The 14,411-nt window shown below is 33.3% G+C and overlaps 1 protein-coding gene across 4 annotated transcripts in view; it reads right to left on the reverse strand.

Moving 5' to 3' along the window:
* Nucleotides 1-14,411, reverse strand: part of LOC124354495 (sodium-independent sulfate anion transporter) — a 55,197-nt gene that overhangs the window by 6,915 nt on the left and 33,871 nt on the right. For all 4 annotated transcript variants that reach the window (XM_046805003.1, XM_046805004.1, XM_046805002.1 and 1 more), the window contains 6 exons: nucleotides 12,133-12,328; nucleotides 11,189-11,353; nucleotides 9,788-9,949; nucleotides 7,458-7,598; nucleotides 6,800-6,945; nucleotides 2,249-2,413 (listed from right to left, as the gene is read on the reverse strand). In XM_046805003.1, coding sequence (XP_046660959.1) covers nucleotides 2,249-2,413; nucleotides 6,800-6,945; nucleotides 7,458-7,598; nucleotides 9,788-9,949; nucleotides 11,189-11,353; nucleotides 12,133-12,328 — 975 coding nt within the window. The remainder of the gene's footprint in view (nucleotides 1-2,248; nucleotides 2,414-6,799; nucleotides 6,946-7,457; nucleotides 7,599-9,787; nucleotides 9,950-11,188; nucleotides 11,354-12,132; nucleotides 12,329-14,411) is intronic.

The following is a 14,411-nucleotide window of genomic DNA, read 5'->3' on the forward strand; positions in this document are numbered from 1 at the left end:
CTGTGGAGGTCCAGTATAATATCATACACATGTCCAATGATCAATAATGAGTAAACAGCAACATTCCAGAATGAAGAAACAACTATTATAAAGGAATTTTAGCTGAGAACATTATAAATATTCATTAACCCTTCAAGATGGTTTGACAAACACTACACGTCATCTAAACAAATAACCAGCAGTGGTTTGATATATGATTTACTGAGAATCAGGGTATAGAAGAATTGTAAGTAAGCTATCTTCACAACCAAAACATGAAGTCAGATTGGTTGCATGGTCTCAGACGTGGGAGTGGGCATTGGAATCGTGGGTTTAATTACCACACTTGATGTTATGGATTTTTGCAAGGGTTGTTCACTTATAAGAACCACTGGTAAACCACAGGATAAAGCTGGCGGGAAGGCCCACCATAAATCACTGGCCGTTGGCTTGGGTAAAAGTTGACGGAATCAGTGTATTTTTGCATAAGTGTACCACACAAAAAACACCCATTTTGCATTTTTTGTATTTACTATTAAAATAAACCACTCAATTTGTGTTGTATTATGTTTTGAAAGGCATTTATTATTTATATTATGACCATAATAAAAGCTTTTAAGGGTGACAAAATTATTTAATTTTATTCTTGGGTTTCTATAACATATTTTATAACATGGACAAAAATCTTTTTAATATAGATAACATAGAAACAAATTTTTTATTCAATATTAATTTGTTTGTCTGTTGATTATTTTACAGTTTTTTTTTTTTCTTAAGTTACTGCTTCCACTTGCAAGTACAGTAGTAATTGAAATATTGTGTGAACTGGCTATGTGGTGTAATTTCTGAAATTCTCAATGATCTGTACAATTCAAAAAACAAATAAAGATTATTATTATTATTTAAATCATAATAACATAAAACCATAAAAATCCCTGTGATAAAACTGCCACATTGAAGTGTTAATAAATTACAATGTGTATTAACATCACTGAGAGTTCATTAACAACCATAGTTTGTGTCCTTCGCTGGAGTACTGCTGTCTTGTTTGGTCACCTCATCCAGCCCTTCACATTGAAATGCTCAACAGAGTGCAAAGTCCACTTCATCAGAGCTCTGGGAACAAGGCTTGGGTATCAGTACATGGAGATCCCAATCCACACTGTAGAGGAACTGTTCGACATCCAACCACTCTTTTTGCGGCGGGCTTATCAAGACCTTAACTTTCTGCGAGGGCTGGTCAACGGTGATATAGACTGTTCTGACCTGCTGGGAGCTGTGACTTTCACTGTGCCGAGAGGGACTTTCTCGAAGTCAGTTTTCAGTAGGCGTTTCCAGCCAGCTAATTATACTCAAAACCACGGCATATCCAGACTCCTGAGGACTGGCGAAGCGGCTTCTTCCTCCATCAATTTCTTCGGGAATTCTTCTTTCAGGACGGATACTCTTGGTTTCCTGAGAGACTGGAAGTGATGCGTGGTGCAAGAGCTACGTAGTCTCTGATTTACAATTAATTCCTATCTGTTAAAATACCTTGATATTGTTTTATATATATATATATATATATATATATATATATATTTTGTTATTTGATTGTATACTTATTATCTATTGTTGGTTTCAATCGGATCTACTTGTAATATTTGTAAAATTGGTGTTGACCGTTGAAATAAATAAATAAACAAATATTTGTATTTATAAATTTGAATTATTTGGTACGAGTCAGGAACTAGGATCTGCTGTTTTTGCGGTAAGCAAGACAAAGGAGGGCACCACAAAATAATAGTGAGCAGTAGTCAAAATTTAGCGTTGGCTTTTAACATGAACTTTCACTCTAGTTTATTCACGGTTAAAACTAGTTAACATGATGTAACAAAGCAGTGACAAAATAGTTGTTAATGAAAATTATGAATTAAAACGTTGACTGTGACGGACGCCTTACGGCACAGCAAAATTAAGAATAGCCGGTATTATTAAGTACAGAGCTGCAGTGAAGGTGTTAAACTAAGAAACAAATGTAACTTGTCCTATTTTTAAGATATAGGTACTGAACTCAATGCAGTCATTGGTATAAATATGTTTGAGCCAATTGACATGGTTGTTTACTTTAGTTCATTCACAAAATTTAGCAAAAACCAGACTTAACATAAGATAGCCTTCTGACTTATTATAATTTTTTTTTTAAATTAGGAGTGCTAAAAGTTGAACTGAGAATTCTGAAGCAAGTAGCTCTAAGCTACATTGAAATATAAAATGAACTACTCCAGACCTTAGCAGCAGTGAAATCGGCACCGTAGATGTGAGAACAGTCTATAACAACAGGGATTCCCTGCTTGATGCTGTGTTTGGTCACAAGGTTGCTAACGTAGTCCACAGAGGGGAAGATGAGGCAACGGTCAGGAGTAAGCAATAAGTACTCCACACCAGCACGACTCTGCAGAAATAACACAACTGTTACAACTCATGCCAAATAGGATGGCAAATGTCACATTACTTTAATTATTCATCACCTGAAAAGCACAAACCACATCTACTACGTTTAATAGGTTAGCCTTGCTAAGAGATGAGAATAATAAGATGATAGAAATAAATAATTTCATATCTCTTTACAGTGAGTTTTTAAATATTAATAAGTATTTAAACTGTAACTAATTTATATATTTCTGGGAAGCTAGAGCCCTGGAAGAGTAATTGATTTAATTTTATTAAATTGTGGGGAATGACACAATTTAAAGCATATAGAATTTTTAAGGAATTGGAAGAATTAGTAAAGTAAGAGATACTACCTTTAGACTAGTTGGAATCAACCAAATTCATAAACCATTAAATTTAACAACTTAACTACAAAATTATGTAAGGTAAAATGGTAAAAAGACAAAAATCAGTCACTTAGAGACATATTACCTTTCTGAAAAGGCCCAAGACAAAAAGGTCATATTGTTTCAAAGATACTGATGAATCTGGATTATTTGCAAGGAGATATCAGTAACATATATCTATATCAGTAACAGTATCTCCAGTTATGTAACTGGTATCTTCAGTTACATAACTGGAGATACCAGTTCACAGAGAGAACCTAATTGTCGTAAATTGTTGATTGTGAGAATTCAAATAGTTGTTAAAGCTGAAAGTTACAGTTTGGAATTTATAGTTGAGAAAGATTTAAAGCGAGGTAGACACCAAGTCTTCAGTTATATTCATGGAGAACTGAGTTTTTATTGAGACACTTTGTGAAAAGAATTACAACAAGGGGGTAATAATTACTTAACTTGCAGCTTCCAATAATTGGAAGCTGCAAGTTAAGTATGGAAGCGTACACTTTTTTCTTTTATAAAGAAAAAAGCTGGATAATGTATATTACATATAAATCTGAAAGGACCAGCGTGACAGGAGAAGTTTAGAACATCTCCTGTTGGATCACATTTAATAGACACTACATAGGTTATTGTGGGGTACTCTTCGTCTCATTCACCTTGAAAGAAAGGTAGACCAATATTGGTCTAGTCAAAGTGGGAAGACGATGTCTATCTCCTTCTGTTAACCTCGCTAATATCCTTTTCATGATGTGGGCACCCCTCCCACTCTACTCTGTAACCCCTAACAATCATCATCGTGTTCTCTTATATGGCTGATGAATGTGTTAACACCTGAAGACTATTATTAAAAATCCTAATCTTTGGATCTCATCTGTCTAATTAATCATCTGTTTAGTTATTTTTAACTAACATAAAAAAAAACCACTTAAAAAATGAATGTCAATAAAATTTGTGCCCTGAAAGCAAAAACCAGTACAGATGGCCACGCTATTAAAGCACACTATAATTATTTAATCCAGACTGCCTTATTGGCAATATCTGAGATAGTGGGAATGAGCAGATATTATTAAAATTCAAAATTGAATGTAATCAAGCATACGTCCGGTATGGGTGGAAGAGGGTGAAGAGAACACTCTGCAATTCCTGATTTCACTCCTTGTCAAGTCAACTTTCTTTTACATGCTATTCAGCCACTTCTGTTGAAATAAAGGATTTGTGTTTCTGAGTTAGCTATACCAACATGTCTACTTCATTTTGAATGATATTCTGCACCTTCCTTCAGGGTTTCTTTTATAAGCTGTTTTAGTTGATATCCCGCTCCTCTTTCCCTCTCCTCTAGCTTTGCATCTTTCTGACCGAATCTCAAAAGGAAAACTATGTTTTGCAATATTTGCATCATTTACAACCCCATATGTATTGGACAAAAAGGTTTGTATTCACATCCTCTATCAACCCTAAAAAAATACAAAATTTTATTAGAATCACATGGTATGTTGATCCACATGGTTTCCGCTGTACTTTATTCTCAAAGACTAACACATTTTTTTTCTTGTTTAATTTCCAAGTTTTAGACCCATAAAGCATAACTGGGTGTAACAACTGTTTTGTATAATCAAATTTGTGTTTTGTGTGACGGATTTTGATGACAATAGCCTTTACAGAGATACAGACTTCTGTTAGCAAGATTTCTGTTATGTATTTCTAGTTTTTCTGTACTTTTAATTAATATAACTATTCCCAAGTATTTAAAACTAAATACTTTTTCTAAAGCCATGACTATTTATTTTCAATTTGATTTCTCATAAAGTGAATGTTTTTAGTTTTTTTTTATCATTGACACTCAATTTCCTTTTTCTGCTTCTTTCATTAATGTTCTTGTTAATGTCACCAGACCTTTAATCTTGTATAAAAGGTCTCTGTTCTTGTTAATGTTGCTAATATAACTACATTGTATGAAGGCTAATATACTGTGTTGTTTTTACATTGGTTTATCTAATACATGCACTAATTTTTGCTATTTTTAGTAGTGCTTTCTTTACAACGGTGTTGAAAAGAATGGTGGAGAGCCTATCTCCTTTCCTGACTTCTGTGTTTACTTTGCTAATTCCGTATTCACAGTTTATTCAGACAGCATCTTGAGTCTGTGATGCTCAGCATAGATAGGTTTGTTAGTTATTTTAAACTTCCCCAGACCTCTTCGTAGTTTTTTTTTATACTCTCATATGCTTTTTGGAAGTCAAGGAAAATAGCATAGAAATCTTTATTACACTCCCAATATCTTGGCAAGTCTGCCTTAAAAGAGTAATATCTGATTGATTGTTGACTTTCCCTTCATAAAACTTGCCTGATGGTCCCACATCGTTTCATATTAATCTAACTATTTAATATTTATTAGTAGTACAACAATACTATACAAAATATAATATTGAAGTGGTTTAGCCTAAATTATATTTTAACAAATTAAACTATTCATTAAAGTTCTTCTGATAGGAAGTTTAGATTATTAGCTTGATTTAGAATTGAGGTGATGATATACTTACGTAGAACTCAATTAATGCTTGCAGCTAGAGCTTACTTGAGTACCTAAATTATAAATTAGGTACTAATCAGTGTATTTGACTTTAATATTAACCCTTTGTGCTCAAAAGGCCAGCAGTACTGGCCACACCAAGGTTGCATACAACTCGCATTAGTTTTGCTGTAGTTTGCGCTCGCAACTCGTATGGCCAGTACAGATGGCCACTAATTTCATTGACAGCTTGGTGGCGATATTTGTTGTTTACCTCCCAAGATTGGAATTATTTTTCAATTTCCTATGCGTTATTTGCATAATACTTTACAATGTTTAATAGAAGAAATGAAAAATAATTTAAAATTTATTTTTAATGAATCTTACTAATACAAGATAAACATACATTTGGGAAATTTAACTGTTATACGTATATTGTCAACAAAGATATGTAATAAAATGTTATAAAGTAGGCTTTTACAGTTATGTTATTCTCAGACATGAACTATTTTACATTTTTCCCCAGTCTTTACATTTTATATAGAATAAAACGTTTAAAAATACATACCTATTGTGTAGTCAAGAATAGTTTGCACATGTTTACTAGTAAAATTGTCTAGGTTTCTATCGCTTCAGTGTATAGGACCACTATGCGTCATTCGTCTTATTTGCACAGTCAATGTTTGGAGAAGAATTATAGATTAATGTAAATTTACTGCTTTACTTAAAAATTACTTTAAATTAAAGTTGCTCGATAGGTTTCAGCACTCACCATTCATTATAAAACAAAGATAATATAAGAAAATAACTGCTATGTTTAGTGGCCAGTGGTGCTGGCCTTACGAGCTATGGACGAATTATATCTTGGCCAGTACAGCTGGACATACAAGCTCCAAGGACAAATTATAAATACTGCCTTCGAGTGCATAGGGTTTAGCATTCTAGTCAATAAAACCTCTAATGTATCAGACATAAAACAAATGTTACTATGTGCAGTCAATGCTTAGATAAGATTAACAGTACCTTGCTATGGATATTTAAAAATCCAATATTCAAGAGTCCTATTCATAAGCTGTTTATACACTTTGTGCAAGTCTTTCTTTAAAATTAGCTGTTATTTGTGTAAAATATTTTTATATTTACTTTTAATATACTATTTACAGTTGTATTAAATCAACAACTTTGGTTTTAGATGGGGCTAGAAAATTTCTAAACCAAAATATGAAATGTAAGATTTCTATATTTTGTAAATGAACAACTTAAAATATTGTACAAAAATCTCATTTAAAATACAAAAAATTGGAGATTGCTAATCCAATCTCTATATAGAAATCTTATGTATTCCATTCACAAGTATTCGTTTTTAACTCCTTATAATAAACTAATAAGCAGTTTAGTGTTTTAATTTTTTTTTTCAAATATCACTGAATTATCTAATGTTAACGTAAAATTAACTCTAATTAGAGCATTGCTAAAGGATATTTCTAATTCTCACCTTGAGTATCTCCATGGAAATCTTGGGTCTTGCTGCGTGGTACAGGATACTTATTAAGTTCAGTCCGATGCCAATCAGTATACCGACCTCTAGTCTAAGAACTAGACAAGCTATGAAGGTTGCAATTCCAGGAATAAGGTCACTCTCTGTAAAAAATTGTTTCTGTAAGTTTCTAAAAACAGTTATTTCAAGTATTAATTTTAATTTCCTTCATATTTTACTTAATATTTGATATTCAGGTGGCTTTCCCAAATAATAAAAACACTTGGTTGGTTCATACGAAGAATGCTGAGAACAAGTCCATGTGAACCAACCCAAACAAACACAACCTATATTCAAATGATCGTGAACCAACTCCAAACAAACATCTATTTTAAAATCATAACAAGAAATGGTAAGAACAATATTGTGTAAACCAATCCAAAACAATCGCATTCATGCCCAATTCATAAAGAACACTTATGACCCATAAAACATCATGTGAAATTAAAAATTCAGAGGCAATAACACTGATAGTTATTACACTGTGAATTACATCAATAAAGCTAGTGATTACACCAATTAATTGTTTTGAATACAGTCTTCCACTATTATGGGGGAAAGTTCCACTGGTGGGTGTCCACTCCTTAATAAATGAGTGAGAGGAATGGATACTTACTCTTGGATCTCCAGATAGGCTTAACCACCCTGACCTCCACCATGAAGACAACAGCTGCAATGATGACTGCTGCCAATGCAGTCTTGGGGATGTAGTAGAAGTATGGAGTACAGAATAACAGAGAGGTGATCACCAGGATTCCTGTAACGGTCTACAGTAAATTTAACTATTTGATCATGGTGTCATATACTAACTAAACATTGAAAATAATAATAAAAAAGTTTATAGTAGTGTTTAGATTAATAGAAGCTTCAAGCTTTAGATTAATAATAGCTTGAAACAAGTAATATGACTATATAAACATATTGCATTGATGACATTGAAACTTTTTATTGATCAGAACACTGTAGAACATGATATTGTTTTGTCAAATGTTTGTAGTCTTACAACGTATGCTAGTTCATATTTTTTTTAAACAAGCCAAAATCATCACATTTTTATATGAAAATATTTAGTTTAAATTAGGTTGAGGAAGTCACTGGCTGACTGACAGAAGATATATATCTTAACCCATTGGCTTGCTACTTTTTAATGGTATTTTAACACCTTAAAATTTCAATGTTTGGCTTGTTCTATAAACAAATTTGCAATAGTTTGAGTTCTATTATAGAAGGTATAGTTATGTTAAGGTATACTTTAACAAATTAAACTTAAGTGTTTTAAATTCATCAAAAAAAGGAAATGAAATGAAATGAAATGAAATATGCCTTTATTCAAGAGGCGGAGTTAGGGCTATTTAGCCCTCTCTACCACTCAACCTCACATAATATACAGATATATATATACATATTTACATTTAATGACCTTAAAACTATAAAAAATTCCATTTTAAATTTAAATTTAATCAAAATATATACTACTATGTGATAATTAAAAATCAAATTTATCAGCTGAATATGTAGAAAATTTTCAAACAAAGATAAATTAAAACTTAAATTAACAATTTACTTTTTAAATAGTTTCTTGTTATTGCTACATTCATTCTCTCAAACACACAGCCTGACCACAAGCACGCCACGAGCACCGCCATCCGCCACCCCTACAGACCGCCCAGCAACAAGTCCCTGACCCCCGCCCCAAAACGAGCCCGACCTACTATAACACGAATATCATCAGGAAGAGAGTTCCAGAGGCGACATGCCTGAACAGTGAACGACCTACTGAAGAAGTTCGATCGATGAACAGGAATTGAGAGTAACGTGGATCCCCTTCTCGTAGGTCGCTCACTTATATCGGAAATAAATTTGAAATTTTCGGACAGGTAAACAGGTGACTTGTTTCTGATAACTGAAATGTTGTATACATATACATACAACATTTAGCTTTTACTGAAATGTGATCATGCTATTTTACACCACATCAATTACAGCTGTGAGTGTCATCTCTTCCCCCTCCATTATAATCAAAATAATAACAAATATCAGCAGATTACAATTAAAAAAATAATAATATTTTACACATTGTACCAATCAGAAGCACTAAATTAATTATGAAAAATACTAAAGTTTACAGCTTGTTTAGTGCTGCTATAGAGCAAACAACAGTAAAACTATGTAGTCAAAGATTCATAGCGAGACCATCTCATCACGGTGTGATTGTGGTACTGCTTTTCCCAGCTGTTTGTTCTTAACGTAGTATGCCATCAGGTTAATGCTTCTTACAATTACTTTACAATTTTGCAGTGTTCAATAACTAATCTAGTCTTTTAAAGTTTGAGCTATCTATTCTGTTGCACTTTCTTTCTAGAAAGGTTCAACTCTAAAGCAAGCCCTTTTTATTCTTTTAACTTAGACTGGAGAACAAATGAAGGGTAGGGACTACATAGTGTCAATAAAATAGGAGAGAAAGAAGCCAAGATATATTAAATAGAATTGGCTTTAGGCAGGGCCGTACTCAGCTTTTCTTTAATGCAATGAAATTTCACACAATCCCCATGTAAGCGGATGAACAACCTGGTCCTGTATAGCACTTACAGTACTGTGGATCATCTCATCCAGCTATAAAAGTGTGTATAACTAGGTTTGGGATTAAGATTCCTCCAGCAACTGAGATGTATTACAAAAGGCCCAAATGTATTAAAAGAAAGTCTGTACACTAAGACCATTGGATCCTGAATGAATTTATATGGAAAGAAGGCAATGTGATTAATTGAAAACACCCTATTTTTTAGGGGGTTAGCACTCAAAAAATGTCTACCAATATCACTCATGGTTATCAATCCCCATAATCAACTGGATGCGATAGGCAGACACTTGGAAGCCATTTGTTAGTTCTCTGAGGAAAACTATCCCATCATGGAAAAACTTCCACATGACTGTAAGTTACAATACCTGTATAGAGACCTCCAAGAGGAGTGCGGACACCACTAGAGTTGTTGACGGCACTCCGAGACAGAGATCCCGAACCCGGGAAACTCTTGCAGAACGAATTTCCAATGTTGCAGAGTCCAATTGCTATCAACTCTTGAGTGGCATCTACTGTCTTGCCATTAGCTGGGAACAAGCAGAAACAACAATATTAATATTAAACTGTGATACAAACTTTTCATGATTTTCAAGGTCAGTTCTTATATTTAACAGTTTAAAATGACCAGATATCATATAGATCAGCAGAAATAAAATCGATGTGAACTTAAATCTCTTTAAATCCAGAGCCTGCTAAGATGCATCTAACAGATTAGGAGGTTTTCTTGGAGGATTAGTAGGCTACTAGTAAAAGACTGTCTATAAGAATACGGAAAGTTATGTTACTGCTACATAATAGATGTAACATATCCACATATGAAAAACAGAAGTAATAGATCGAAGAAATTTTGAATTAAAGTAATCCATTTCAAATCAAATAATAATGCCTTTATCTGCTAACGTTTCTCTGATACATCAGTTTTTCAGAACAAATATTTTCACTTAACTATGTAGTAGAATAATCATCTCAACATAATTATATATTTAATGTAGCATTTTTAAAATTTAACTAGGTACTGCATAACATCATTTAAAGGTCATGATAAAACTTGAATAGTTGAGGAAACTTTTCCAAAAGTAATAGAAATTCGTCCCAATTCAAAGTTTACTGTAGGAAAGTGAAACCATTCACCATATTGTTACATCATATCTTTACAACACAGGCCAAGATTTATATATCAGCTCATATATAAGGCCCAGGGTGGCAGATTTCAGGGTCAACAAATTGTGGTGAAGAAAATTCAGAAATATAGAGAAGCATTTTGCTCTAGGATAGCTAAGAAAAGGAGTACCACAATCCCCTGCCCCATTTGGCTCATGATCTCTTTGGTCATGTTGTTTTCTACATAATAATGAATTTGAATGTATTCACAGAGATCCTTGCAAATAGCAATGTTCTCCAAGAGAACAACAAGGAGGCATACCACAATTGCATGCCCCATCTGTATTACGATCTCCACAGCTACATTGTATTCTATCTAATAATGAAGTTGGATTTACTCACCGAGGGCCTTAAAGATAGCAATGTTCTCCAGCATAGCAATGAGGGGGAATACTATGATTTCCAGGCCTATATGGCTCACGATCTCTTCGGTCATGTTGTATATTTCATAATAATGAACTCATTTCTATTCATAGAGGACCATGCAATAGCAATGTTTTCCAGGAGAGCAACAAGGGGATGTACCACAATCCCCTGCCACGTCTGTATTACGATCTCCACAGTTATATTGTATTCTACATAATAATGAACTTGTTTATACTCACAGAAAGCCTTGCATATAGCAATGTTCTCCAGGAGAGCAACGAGGGGGAGTACCACAATTCCTTGCCCCATCTGGCTCACCATCTCTAGGAACCCTACAGTCATGTTGTTCTGGACTACTGAGAACGGAGGCAGTTCCCATTCTGGGAGTCCAGGAGGGATATGTCCTGTAGGAACACCAATTAACATAAAATCTCTAGTTATTAGCCAGTTTAATCACTCAATAAAAAATAAAACATTTCTAGAACTCTATATTTTCTAAATTTCTAGAAATAAAAGTAGCAAGATTAGTACTGGATCCACCCTTGTAGATCCACCCTTGGATACGCCTTGCAATCAAATTGATGACTTGAAATCTATGCATCCATTCGATTTGGAGGTATAAAATTTGGCATTGAAAATAGATTTCAGCAGTTATGCAGTACAAACAAGATCACAGTATCTGTGGTTCAGACTCCAGGTTAAAATTGTAGGTTGCCATTCCTACACTAACAGGACACTTAGTAAGAAACAATCAGTCTTAGATAACTCTTCACTCAAACACAAGAGCTAAGCTAGATCTCACTCTAATAACTATTATTTTTATGCCATATTCGTCTCAAAATAAATACTTGTATTGAACTATTTGTTGTGTAGAGGGTATATTCACAATACACATCTATACGAAATCCATATCTATATATGGATTTCGTAAGATTTAGTGTAACACTAGACTATACTAAAAATAACTATAGTCATACTTAGCTAAAAAAATTACTCAAATTTCTATAAATCCATATTAAGAATTATTTTAACTAGTAAACTTATCTCTTCGTATTCTTAGTAAAATTAAGCATTATGAGTTGCTTTTTGGCTGTTTTATCTCAGCTGTGCAGGGGTTTAAGGAACAATGTACCTAGATAGATCATCATAATCTGAGAGTAATACAGAGTAAATGTTAACTGACCAATAACCAACAGCGATTGCTCGTGGTCTGGAACTCCCGGTTGGTAGATATTGTAACCCAGGATACCACCAAGCACCACTAGAATGGAGTTCCGAGATGTGCCGATAAGCCATAGGATCTTGTTGAAGGTCCGCTGAAATGTAGTGCAGGGGATACCAGTAGATTCAGCCGGCCCTATCTTCACGTCTCCCAGCATCTAAAACAGACAACAATGTGTGAGTTGTTAGGTTACGATATAACATTAAGTTTGGTAATAAAAATTCTTATTTTAAGTTGATTAAATTCAGCTAGGATTATAATAAATTAGTTATTTAAATGTTAAGATGATATCTATTACTTGGGGGCTACAGCCTTACCTGTCACTGGTTGGACAAAGGCACATGCACATTTAAACTGATGGGGGATATTATAATATCATCCAATATACTCTACACATGAGGAGATTTTGCATGTATTACGAACATGTATTTGTTTACAAGATGGTTCATTTTTACGTAATTTGCTAATCATGGTCCATGGTGCTAACCTTTGTCCACTCACTACCCAACATGTAACTGTCCAAGACTCTGTGTTCAGATCCATTCTTAAACTGATTCCTTTGAACTACCTCAGTCTACATCAGAAAAGATGACAGCATCACGTACTAACTATATGTAAACTCTCGAGTGAGTCCTAAATGAGATTAACAAACTGCTACATAAAGCAAAGGTCTTTTTTAGTGGTAAAATTAGTCATCCCAGCTCAGAATAAGTAGATTGGGCTTTTTTGTACAGTTATCATTTCAATAGCGTTATATAGCATAGATATAAGTATAAACTTTGGACTCCCCATATCACCTGCCTTAATCAAAAACAAATGTTAAAGGATTTAAAGGATAAGTTGGTGAAGGAGGCATATTACTCCTTGGATGAGTACCTGCTTGATAGCTGGAACTAATTCTCTGCACCCTCCTGTTTTTAATAGGTTTTAATATTTTAATTTGTCTTTTTTATTTAGTTGTATTATATTATCTGTTGGTGTATTATATTATAGGCTGTTATAAGTGCAGATTGATATACAAAATGTATTTTAGCTTTAGTTAAGATAGTTTGTATTTTATGTCTTTGACGATGCACCTGTATTGTGTACCTTGTACCCATATAATACGTAATGTGCAAATAACGAATGACTAATGACTTCATGTTCTCAAAATGTTGTGTTTCTGTTCTTGTAACACATATCAAAGATATTTGATATGAAGAATAATCATGTTATTCTTTTGAATCATGAAGCATAAAAATTAACTAATGGTTTTTCCACCATATCGAAATATTTGAAGATTGAAAGAAACATTAGTGTCAAAGAACTGAACTTGTGGTGTTAAAGTAAAGTACAAAATACAAATCCATTGAGTTTCAGTGTAGTATGATACTTATAGGAAATAATATGCCAATCAGGAATACTTTCCATATGTTGAGTGATGTCATGTGCAATGAACTGTGTGTAATGCATACTTAGGACCTGCTGTTAACAAAATCGAGCAGGAGGTATTTAAAGTGCTCATATTGTAGTATTTATGTACTGACCACAAAAATAACAAATTTGTTTAAAAACTACCATAACTTTAAAATAATTAAATAAAAAACACTTTAGTAGTAGCAGTGAAAATAGTAAACTACAGATACATCACTGAAAAAGCACTTTCAAGAATTAAATCAAGCTGTACGCAAAAGACAAATGGGTCAGCATTCAATTGCAGTGGTAAGTGTGGCTATCAATTAATTGACCCAGAGCACGAACACACAAGAAGATAGAACTGCTCTCAGCCAGTATCCAAGTCAGACAACGAGATCAAGGGAGAAATTTCTGTTCAAACCAGCTTTTACTAGTTTCAAACAATGTTTAACAAGTTTCAAAATAAAAATTCTTCTCTGAAATTGTTCAACCACTTCATTTCATTCCTCCTTATTTGGTAGGTAACCCATTGTAGATCATCAGTCAAAATTATTTGTGCTGGTTCTTCAAGGCTTGACTCGGTAATGCTTTTTCAAAATTTGTTTGAAACTTTTATAAAAGTATTGAATAATTTTAGTTGCTAATATTCAGACAGTATATCAATGCAATAAAAAGAACAAAATGTTAATGATTAATATAAAATCTGAAATCCAATTCAAAAACATCAAGTTGCTCCACTAACTGTTTGATAACTTTGTAACCTTATTTGTAAAAAATGTTGTATTTTTTTATTCTTACATATATGTACACCATATTTAATAAATATAATAAAAAGAGTGTATTTA

This window comes from Homalodisca vitripennis, chromosome 2 (assembly GCF_021130785.1).
Source record: "Homalodisca vitripennis isolate AUS2020 chromosome 2, UT_GWSS_2.1, whole genome shotgun sequence".
NCBI classification, from domain to species: domain Eukaryota; kingdom Metazoa; phylum Arthropoda; class Insecta; order Hemiptera; family Cicadellidae; genus Homalodisca; species Homalodisca vitripennis.